Here is a 12,171-nt window from a genome sequence, read left to right on the forward strand (position 1 = left end):
CCAGACTGGCAGCTTAGATGCAGTAAAAGAAGCAGAGAACAGCCAAGGAAAAGCCAGAGAGAAAATAAAATATATTTAAAGGGCTTTATTTTAAATGCTAAAAAATGGACTTACTCCACATAGTCAAAATGCACAGCAAATACTTCAACATACCCCGAGGATGTGGACAGGCTGCTTGGACGCGTGAAACCAACCACCTGTCTCCTTGATCCTTGCCCATCCTGGCTAATAAAAGCAAGCCAGGAAGGGCTGGGCGATGGGCTCTGCGGGGTGGTGAATGCTTCCCTCTGTGAGGAAACATTCCCAGATCCGCTGAAAGAGGCGGTCATTAAACCGCTTCTTAAAAAACCATCTTTAGACCCGGCCAGTATGGCCAACTATCGCCCAGTCCCAAATCTTCCATTCTTGGGCAAGATGATTGAGCGCGTGGTTGCTGAACAACTCCAGGCACGCCTGGAGGATGCGGACCATTTGGATCCCTTCCAATCGGGGTTCAGGCCTCATCATGGGACTGAAACTGCCTTGGTAGCACTGGTTGATGATCTTCGGCGAGCTAGGGACAAAGGTGAGAGTTGTTTCCTAGTTCTGCTGGATCTCTCAGCGGCCTTTGATACAATCGACCATAACATCCTTCTGGACCGTCTAGAGGGGTTGGGAGCTGGGGGCACTGTTATACAGTGGTTTCGCTCCTTCCTCCTGGGCCGTGTTCAGAAAGTGGTGGTGGGGGATGAGTGTTCAGACCCCTGGGCCCTCACTTGTGGGGTGCCTCAGGGTTCCGTCCTCTCCCCCATGCTTTTTAACATCTATATGAAGCCGCTGGCAGAGATCATCAGGAGGTTTGGACTGGGTGTCCATCAATATGCAGATGATACCCAGCTCTACCTCTCTTTCAAATCAGAACCAGTGAAGGCGGTGAAGGTCCTGTGTGAGTGCCTGGAGGCGGTTGGAGGATGGATGGCAGCTAATGGATTGAAGTTGAATCCTGACAAGACAGAAGTACTGTTTTTGGGAGACAGGGGGCGGGCTGGTGTGGAGGACTCCCTGGTCCTGAATAGGGTAACTGTGCCCCTGAAGGACCAGGTGTGCAGCCTGGGAGTCATTTTGGACTCACAGCTGTCCATGGAGGCGCAGGTCAATTCTGTATCCAGGGCAGCTGTCTACCAACTCCACCTGGTACGCAGGCTGAGACCCTACCTGCCCGCGGACTGTCTCGACAGAGTGGTGCATGCTCTAGTTATCTCCCGCTAGGACTACTGCAATGCGCTCTTCGTGGGGCTACCTTTGAAGGTGACTCAGAAACTACAACTAATCCAGAATGCGGCAGCTAAGCTAGTGACTGGGGGTGGCCGCCGAGACCACATAACACCAGTCTTGAAAGACCTACATTGGCTCCCAGTACGTTTCTGAGCACAATTCAAAGTGCTTGTGTTGGCCTTTAAAGCCCTAAACGGCCTCGGCCCAGTATACCTGAAGGAGCGTCTCCACCCCCATCGTTCTGCCCGGACACTGAGGTCCAGCGCCGAGGGCCTTCTGGCGGTTCCCTCATTGCAAGAAGCAAAGCTACAGGGAACCAGGCAGAGGGCCTTCTCAGTAGTGGCGCCCGCCCTGTGGAACGCCCTCCCATCAGATGTCAAAACGATAAACTACCTGACATTCAGAAGACATCTTAAGGCAGCCCTGTTCAGGGAAGTTTTTAATGTATGATATTTTAGTGTTTTTTGGTTTCTATGGGAGCCGCCCAGAGTGGCTGGGGAAACCAAATAATAAATTATTATTATTAACATGGCATAAAATTAAACTTAGATTCCCACGACGCAGCTCATGGAGCTGGTTAAGTCCACCGGGGAAGTTTGGGTCTGAAAAACCAATCCCACCAAATGCTGTCAATCTATTGAAACCATACTTATCCCTTAGTTGTGGGAATTATCTGGAAAATAAACAAATCCAAGTGTGAGGAAAGACAATTGAGAAAGAGTCCATCCTTACATATTTAATTTTTTTGCCCCTTATTAGGGGCTTAGAAAAGCCAAATAAATTCAGGATTGAAAACCATGATTATTTATTAGCTTGCTTGGTGAGTGTGTTCCCAATGAACAAGAAACAATTTTCCAGTTTTCTAAAAGGCTTCCTGTGCTACCTACAAGACTGCCCAAAGCCAGTGTTGTGTTGCAGAGAGAATGCTAGTTTTGAACTGAAAAGACCTCGCTAATTGTTGAACTTTATGGAAGTCATTCATTCGAAACCTAGCCCACCTCACAGCATTCTGTCAGAATAAAACTTCTCATTGGAAGAGGGATAAGCGAGTGGTCCCTGTACCCAGGAGACAAGCCCATTGCCTAATCTGGACAGGGTTGCACTTTCTCTGGACAAGCAGTTACGCAGTCCGGGGGTGCTCTTTGATCCTTGTCTGTCGCTAGGCAGAATACACGTAGAGCCAGTGTCCAAAGAACCAAGCAGTTAGATGCCTTGGACATGCAGAATGTTTGGTGTGTGTGTTTCTGGAAAGCAACTCACCTACCTGTTCAAGAGTACAATGTGATATGAGCATGAGACTTGACTGTGCAGAGTTTTGTTTTGTTTTTAAATCCCACACCACCAGACATCCTTAAAAGTAGCTTTTTGGATCTCACCCCATGTGTACATAATTATATGCAGAGCTATGTCTTTACGGCATGGTGGCACCGGTTTTATCATGGCACATGACCACTCACAAGGGCATTTGTTCTCTCACATCACCGTCTGTAGAACACAGTTGGCTCTGAGCAACTGGAAATGCCTGGGATTTAAAGTGGAAACGTTCTCATGTATCTAAGGCACCTACCTTAGGTGATCTCAGTTCCACAGAAAGGTTGCTGAACTGTATATGAGTAAATACGGAAATTCAAGATCTGGAGTTACAAGGGTATCCATAGCTCACCTTACCTGTAGTCCATGCTGGCTGGGACAGCTTGCATGAAGTAGAGTGCTGCAGTCCTTGCTCTCCAATGCCATTTCTTTGCAGGGAGAGTAAATAGGACACAGTCTTCTATTTCTTCTTGTAGGAGATCCACTAGCTGCCTGTGTGAACCTCCATAAAAAGCTTCAATCAGCAAAACGCTCATTCTCCTATACGTTTCCAAAGTTGCCCAGGATTCTACAAAAAAAACACCCCATATTAATAAAGCCTACATTATAATTATTTCATTTAAAAATGTGTCATATAGGATCATGATAAAAGCGGAACCACATTACAAGAGCTCAGCCAGTGAGCTCAATTTTAAAGGGATTCAATCTTTTTGTTTCATTAATAAGTTTAACTTAAAAAAGACTAATTAAAATTGCAAGCATGGAAAAAGGAGAGTATCTATTAATCAAAGTCGCATTCCATTAAAATTTAGGTTACAATTAACAGTTCAGTCATACATGCATGTGCTTGAAAATGTTTAGGCTTTTAACTTAGCAGATTACTTTAAAATATACATTTATTTTTAAGTTGGTGCTTGCTGTTTCTACAAAATATCGCACATTTGTTTTCTAATACAGATTGCCCTGTGACTGATGGTACGTAAAAACTGGAAGACATTTCAAGCACAGTTCAACCAAAATAATCTTTCATACTAAAGGCAATATGGAAAGATGACTAAAAGAAATCTGACTAGGGGCAGCCCAAGGAAACCCAGGCTGAGTCTTCAACCCCAAGGACATCTACACTTAAAGCTACAGAAGGCTGGGAGCAGAACTAAGTGACATTTTCAGCCCCTAGAGGAGATGCAAAATACATTATTACATCAAACTAGCTGGAACAGAACAATATTGTACACTTTAAGAAGGTTGTTCACACTCTCAGCCACAGGGCAGCTGACATACAAAACCAAGGCAGAAACAAACAAACAAACACAACACAACACCCCCCCCCCTCTAAAAAAGAGAAAGCAGAATAGTCTGTGACAAGTGCTAAAAAGGCTCAAAAGCTAGAGACAATGTTTGGATGCTGCTAAGTGGAAAAATGATAGTGTGTGTATTTTGATTATGATTTTTGTGTAGTCCATGCACTTTCCCTTGCTGTTTTAATTCAGAATTACTCTCTCCTTTTCCAAAGAGGAGGACATGCTGCCCTGTGCAGAATGGGTATATGACGCATCATTGACTCTTTCCAGGCAGCAGATCATACCTTAATCTGATTGACAAGAAGCTAAGAGAGCCAACTCCCATCAGCCCCAGCCAGTGTAACCAGTGGTCAAGGATCATGGGAGTTGCAGTCCAACAACATCTAGAGAGGAACAGGTTCCCTACCTGCGCTCCAAACACTAAAGAAAATTATGATGCCAATGATGATGTTGAATTAGGTCTGGAGAGACCTAGATTCAGATCCCAATTGTGCCACGAAGCCTGCTAGGTAGTCCTGGGCCACTCACTCTCCACCTAACCTTTCTCAAAGAGTTGTTGTGTGGATAAAACATAGCAGGGAAAGAATGATGTGCGCCACCTTGATCTCCCTGGAGGAAAGGTAGGATATAAATATAGCAGGGTACAGGACAAGTGGCAAAATATCCTAGGCTAGCCTTGACCCCGATACATGCTTTTTGAACAGCAGACCACCACACTGTACCATGCCACATCACAAACTGATTTAGAAAGTTTCCCCGATTTCAGTTCTTACATGCAGTATAGGGCTGTCATTTGAGAACGTAAGTGCAAGTTCCCCATGGGCATTAAGGATGAGATCCACATTTCTTTCAATCCCAGACACAATTAACAGCAGAACTGGATCAAAATACATTTTCTCACCCCACCACCAAGCCACACCCATTCTCAGGAGCAATTAAAACTTGTACAAATTAATATTGTATATTATTATTAGTTGTAGTAGTATTAATCCACACATTTTAACTAGTTATGTGACATATTAGTATAGCAACAAGGGTGGCAGGATGAAAGTATGTAAATCATGCCAGCACTGCGTTTCTAGTTTTCCTACAATCTCATACGGTATCATGTATTATTCTTGTTTTGCTTTGGTGTTTTGTTTTGTTTTGTTTTCTTTTAAAAAAAAGCTATTTCCCTTGACCTAGCCAAGTTAAGGTAAATATACACCATGTACTCCTAGGAGATCTTGAAAAGCCACCGATGATAAATGGCCTGAGAACATTTACCCTATCAGATGGAATGCAAAGCTCAATTAGGTATAAATCATTTCAGGTATTTTAGCCATTTCAAAGGAAACAACAAATATTAGAACAACATTGCTGCTTTCTCATTACAGTACTTCCTCTCTCAAGGGTGTCTCTTTGGAATCAGTAATTCTCCGTGATGTACTAATGGCTTGGTTCCATTCTCAGGAGTGCATCACTGTGCGGCTTGAAAAATTCACTGTTCTGCATTACATCATAGTCACACACACCCCAGCCCCCAAGAAGGTACATTGCTAAGAACCTTGATATTCAAATACAGGTCAGCTCCTCCGTGAACAGGATACAGGCAGCAGCATTCTGTTCTTTGAAAACTTCCACCTTTTGTTCCAGTACTTAAACAGTGTATCTGCTTCTGATCATGAACACTTTTTCCAACATAAAAAAACTTAAATAGGCACAGGACAAAAAATGTTGGCGAAGGCTTATTCCAGACCAGTATATGTTTTTAAGCTAAAGTCAAAATACACAACATTTTTGAGACAGAACCAAATAAAAGCAAGCTAGGTTCTATACCAGAACAATTATATATTATGTATGGGCACTCCTGGTAAGTGGGAAATGCAACTCAGAAATGGAATAATTAAAAATAAATCATAAATGCTGCACATAATAGTCTCCTGATAAAATCAACCCAATGCCTGCCTTATACTGCTTTGAACATGGAGATTTTCAGTAAACTTGGAAACAGTTTTTGCTAGCACTGGGGTGGAGGTAGTAAAAAGAAAATGACAAAATACAAATATTAGGTATAGATGAGCTATGTGGAGGGAGGAACCAGGAAACAGTACATAAAGGACACTTCATAGGTCACTAATGGCTCACTTTTTGAGCCACCAGGTGTCCTTGACTGGTTTCTCTTTTGAGGAACCAAAGATTTTCAAATGTCAAATACAACTGGCAACCTCACAGATGCCTAGAATGCACATGGTGTTCATTTCTGCCTATGATAATTGTGTAAATAAGCAGGTAATAATACTACTAATATTAAGAATAATAATCTTATTATTTATACCCCACCCATCTGCCTGGGTTTCCATAAAATTTGTATTTTATGATGGACTTCCAGAATGTTCTGCTACTGATAACATCAGAACTATCACAAACTATACTGACAGCACGACATGTCAGAAAATTCTTCATTCAACTAAAGAAAATTTACAGCAGTTATACTGCTACCAGCATTGAAGCTATTGTAAGCAAGAATAAACTTATGCAGGGTTGTATATTAAATTTGACATCTTAAAACAAATCATCATTACCATCTTCCTATGATTGTTGTACAAGGTCCTTCCTTTAGAACAGAGAGGGGGAACCCTTTCTCAGCCAGAGGCCATGTTTCCTCATGAACAAACCTTCCAGGTACCACATCACACACTGAGGCCAGAGGCGTAACAGGACAGAGCCACAGATGTGACATGAACAGCAAGGGAGATGCTGCAGTGACTTGCAACACCTGTGCCATGCTTGTCTTCCTCCCTGAGAATGTGCAAAACTACACTTGCAGCAAGTTCAAGCTGGTTGCCTTTATGGAAGAGAAGGTACAGCAACTTGAGCCTCACCTGTCCACACTTTGACCTATCAGACAATATGAGAAATTTCTAGAATTTCTCTGTCCTGGAACAGCAAAGTGGGGTAAGGGGATAAGGGGACACCTAGCTATTTTACATGAATTCAGATCTCCAGGGCCTGATGAGCTGCAGCCAAGGGTACAAAAGGAGCTTGCGGATGTACCGTATTTTTCGTCCCATAGGACGCTCCGTCCTATAGGACGCACCTAGTTTTTTTTTTTTGGGGGGGGGGAAATAAAGGAAAAAAATGTTTTCCTTTATTTATCCCCCAAAACCAGGTCGGGGAACAGCGGGATGTCCCCCGAGCTTGTGGGGCTGGCCGATGTCTGCCCGGTGCGAGGGGCGCTCTGCTTCAGCGCGCGTCGCACGCTGGGCAGCAGGCTGCTATCCGCAGCGTGGGGAGCCCTGCGGGAACTCCCGCAGGGCTCCCCACACTGCAGATGTCTGCCGGGTGCGCGGGGGGCTCTGCTTCAGGCCGTCCCGCATGCCGGGCAGCAGGCTGCTATCCGCAGTCTAGACAGCCCTGCGGGAACTCCCGCAGGGCTGCCTAGGCTGCGGATGTGTTCCTGAAGCCTGGAGAGCGAGAGGGGTCGGTGCGCACTGACCCCTCTCGCTCTCCAAGCTTCAGCGAAAGCCTGCATTCACCCCATAGGACGCACCCAGATTTCCCCTTCATTTTTGGAGGGGGAAAAGTGCGTCCTATGGGGCGAAAAATACGGTAATCTCAGTCTCTGTCTATAATCTCTGGGAATTCTTGGAGAACAGGTGACCCTGCAGACTGGAGGCAGGCAAACGCTGTCCAAATCTTCAAAAAAGGGGGGGGGGATGAAGACCCAGGTAACTGGTCAGCTTGAGGTCAATACAAAGAAAGGTCTTAGAACAGATAATTACATGGTTGGTCTGTGAGCACTTAGAAATGGATACTGTAATTACCAATACCCAGCATGGGTTTCTCAAAAACAAGTCATGCCAGATGAAGCTCACTTTTTTCCTTTCCTTTTCCTTTCCCTTTTTTGGATAGAGTTACAAGATTGGTGGGTCAGGGGTATGCTGTGGACATAGTGTATCTTGATTTCAGTAAGGCTTTGGACAAGGTGCCCCATGATATTCTTGCAGAAAAACCAGTAAAATGTGGGACTGGACTAAGAAGCGCTTAGAGGACTGAACAAAGAGACCAGGGGGTACATTTGGCCCATAGGCCTGAGGTTCCTGACCCCTGCTTTAAAGAGATTGTCTTAAAGCAAATGTGTCAGAAATACTTGCTCATTTTTAGAATTACTTGTTCATTTTTAGAATTTCTAAAGTATGTTTCTAAAATGTAACCGAGGCAGCAAGTATAGTGAACACTGCCATAGTAAAAAATATGGATTTGACTCCTTCTAAGATAAAGGCTACAACTGTGACAGTCCCAGTATTTTCAAATTAGAGCTTGGGTTCAAGAGGCATTTTCACTTACAGATTCAGAATTCTGGGATGGGAGACAACATGAGCCCGAGACTTGTGCTGGCTCAGGCACCTAATGCTAAGCTCTGTTTTAGTATTCCATCTTTATCTTGTCCAAAGCATTGCATTCATGCATATCACTCTAAATTTCTACTCTTCTCTGAAACTTACAAAAAATATTAAATAGCAAGAGTTTTCATCTTTCACAGATGACATGTGCGATGCAAGTAATAATAAATAGCAGTTGTAGGTTGGTTTGTCTTTTTTAAAAAGCATACATACAAAATAAAAAAATCTCATTCAATTTGCTGAGGGTTTATTAAAGAAAATGCACTTACTCTTTCATATGTACATTAATAAATGTGGTTTCACAGATGTCAACCTAGCTCAAATCACAGAGCCATAGTTAGCCCCCCTATGGTGACCTAATGGGCAGTGTAAGTTACATATTGTATTTAGAAGTCCTTCCAACAAAACATTTTAGCAATCATGAAAAATACAGGGTGCAACAGTTAATATATTCCATAGGTAGATAATTTCTTTGGTTATAGGAAACAAAAGTATTGAGTTTCAGGAATGGTTCTAGTGATGGTTAAAGGCCCACACAAGGGAAATTTGCTCAACAAAAGGTACAAAACATAACATCTCTCTCTGCCACAAACCTTTCATTGATCTGACATACACATTGCACTACTTAGAGGAACAAACATATCTAAACACAAACAAAAAGTGTATGTGTACATACAGCCAAATCAAAGTTAAATAGGTATTACCCTGATATTTGCTTGCTTTTATGCCACTTCCTCTCTTCACCGAGTTTTAAATACAGAACCATGGGGAAGGAAACCCCACCAAAATGTTTACTAAAATAATTTCAGTTACCAACCATGCTTGTTATTTCTCCTGGAAACCCCAGCTAATAAACGCTACAACTGCATTTTAACAAATGTGGTAAAGTATGACTAATAAAAGTATAATGAGCATATACTTTTAACAGCTATATACATGTTCAAAGGAGACTGTAGTAGTGTAGGTACAGTAAATTGGGGGTGGGGGAGATCACACTGTTTTGACAAAATGATAAAGTTTCTTTCTGGTCAAGTTATGTACAAATTACAGCCAACAACCAACTTTTACCAGTTTTTCTAAACAAGTTCCAGTTATTATATATACTTTCCCACGCACTGACACAATATAAGTAACATTTAAACTGCAATTCAGTTTAAAAAGCAATTCAGCTTACACGACAGATAACTGTTCGAGTTCATTACCTTAGGCTTTACAATTTGAGGAAATTATCTGGAGTGACCATCATGTTCTTCTGTGAGGGATTGAAGAAGAACTGGGGGAGAGCCAATGCTCAGTGGTATATGTTTTGCATGCAAAACAGCCCAGATTTGCTTCCTGACACCTCCAGATAATTGGACAAAAGCACCGTCTGAACCCCTGAAAAGCCACTGCCTGCTAGGGCAGACAAACAACAAGGGGACTGTGGTCTTCCAGATGTTATTGGACTACAACTCCCATAATGCAGCAGCATTGCACAGGCCACAGGCTCCATCATCATTAGAGTATACAAGTGGTCTTCAGATGGGTCAGTAGCCACAACACAGCAGGAATTGGGGGGGATGCTGAAACCCAACACTTCATTTGGGCTCTTTCCTGCTTGTGTACAGACTGCTAAACCATGGATAAACATTATGCGCACACCAAATCTACCAGGAAAAGCAAAAAACAAAAACAAAACCTGACAAGATACATATTTCTAAAGTAGTTTTCTACACCATGGTGATTTACAATGCGTCTTAGCATAGTAGAATAAAGAAACATGTGATATGCCAAAACAAGTGCACTTGTCTGCTTCTCTGGGTCAGTTTTTGCTTGAAAATTTTTATTTTTAAAAAAAGTGCTTGCTGCCTGGGGCATTTCCCCCTCATTTAGTTAACACATTAACTGGAGCAAATGTACCCAAGTGGCAAAAATCAAGATATATTGGGTGATTATTATTGTTTTTTGCCCCTGGCATTCCCCCCCCCCCAAAGAAAACTGTAAATGGTTAAGTGGCTGAAATTTGGGGACACTGTATACTACTGTGCAGCTCACAATCAATTAGGAGGATTGCATTGCTTGTCTGCTTCTGTATTGTTTCTGCAATGAAAAGCACGCGCAGGGTAGATTTCACCCCATTTTTCATAGGAAGGTATTTGACAGACACAGTTTCTCCAGTGGCAGAACGTGGGGTGGGGTGGGGTGGAGCCACAGAGCTCCCATCCCAATGCCAGAGTTGCTGCTGCTTTCCTACACAAGGCTGGGATGAGGTGGCAGCAGGGGCAGGTCTTTGAGTGGAACCAGTGGATTGGCAGCAAGTTTTGCCTTGTACCAGCCACACGGCCACAGTCTCACTCCTGTGAATATAAAAAAAATCCTTCCAGTAGCACCTTAAAGACCAACTAAGTTAGTTCTTGGTATGAGCTTTCGTGTGCATGCACACTTCTTCAGATACACACTGAAGAATACACTGTGTGTATCTGAAGAAGTGTGCATGCACACGAAAGCTCATACCAAGAACTAACTTAGTTGGTCTTTAAGGTGCTACTGGAAGGAATTTTTTTTATTTTGACTATGGCAGACCAACACGGCTACCTATCTGCTCCTGTGAATATGTTACTTCATAACGTATTCACAGTACTATGGAAAGCACACAATGAAGCCAAATTAAAATGGTTCACATGAACATACTGTATGCAGGGGTCAGCAAACTTTTTCAGCAGGGGGCTGGTCCACTGTCCCTCAGACTTTGTGGGGGGCCAGACTATATTTTGGGGGTAAAAATGAACAAATTCCTGTGCCCCACAAATAACCCAGAGATGCATTTTAAATAAAACCACATATTCTATTCATGTAAAAACACCAGGCAGGCCCCACAAATAACCCAGAGATGCATTTTTTTTAAAAAAGGACACATTCTACTCATGTAAAAACACACTGATTCCCAGACTGTCCACTGGCCAGATTTAGAAGGCAAATGGGCCAGATCCGGCCCCCGGGCCTTAGTTTGGCTACCCATGGTCTAAAGGAACCATTTCTATCTGAAAACACACACACACACACACACACACACACACACACACACACACGTGTACACTCCACACTTGAACTGCAACATCAGGAAATTGAAAGTTGTAATATAAAAATGTCCCAGTGACCATTAATCTACAGACACCTTATAGTACAAGGCATAATGACTCCTACTGGAGTTTTACATATTTAAAAAGTAACATGCTATAAAATCTGTGTATTACACTATGCATGAAACAGAAGCGATGGCGATATAAATCCTTAAAGAAAAGTTGTTAATGTGCATGCAGAGTAGCTACATTTTAAACCTCCATATCTCAGCTGCTTTAATTTTTTGAACTATGCAAAGACACTAATGGCCTTTATAATTTCATGCCATAAATTAAACTTGTTTTCAAATTATGGGAAAGCAAAAAAATGGTTTCAAGCCAAAGTATCTCTCTCTCCCTCCCTGGGTATACATATGTATACACTGTATATTATATACAACATTTTAAAAAATTAGCTCTAGTTTTCCCATTTACACTTTTCGATGCTGGATCCAGAATGCCCCAAAACAGAAATGCACTTTCTTTCTGTAGAAGGCCTTGAGTTCTACTAGAAGCTAATAATTAATGTTTTAATGTTTCAATGTTTCAATGTTGTATTTTAATCTTGTTTTTAAGCTGTATTCATTCAACTTGTTTTTATTATTGCTTGTTAGCCGCCCTGAGCCCGGCCTTGGCTGGGGAGGGCGGGGTATAAATTAAATTTATTATTATTATTATTATTATTATTATTATTATTATTATTACCACAAAGATAAACTGTTTTCTTCAATTTCCCTTCCTACAGTCCCCCAGTGTTCTGCAACCTTCCAGGGCAATTCCACTAATGAAAACTCTGGATTCAACTGGAAAAATCCCCAACCT

General features: G+C 42.4%; 1 protein-coding gene across 12 annotated transcripts in view; it reads right to left on the reverse strand.

Annotated features, from left to right (window-relative positions):
- GTDC1 (glycosyltransferase like domain containing 1) overlaps window positions 1–12,171 on the reverse strand; it is a 222,994-nt gene that overhangs the window by 161,066 nt on the left and 49,757 nt on the right. For 11 of the 12 annotated variants that reach the window (XR_014523545.1, XR_014523546.1, XM_083494341.1 and 8 more), the window contains one exon: window positions 2,923–3,133. Coding sequence is in view for 10 of the 12 variants with exons in the window: in XM_083494345.1 (XP_083350471.1) it covers window positions 2,923–3,133 (211 nt within the window). In the remaining 2 variants the exon portion in view is untranslated. Of the gene's footprint in view, window positions 1–2,917; window positions 3,134–12,171 lie in introns of those variants that run through there. The other variant, XM_083494342.1, reaches the window with a different exon arrangement.

This window comes from Podarcis liolepis (genome assembly GCF_965112155.1).
Source record: "Podarcis liolepis genome assembly, chromosome: 1".
NCBI lineage: Eukaryota > Metazoa > Chordata > Lepidosauria > Squamata > Lacertidae > Podarcis > Podarcis liolepis.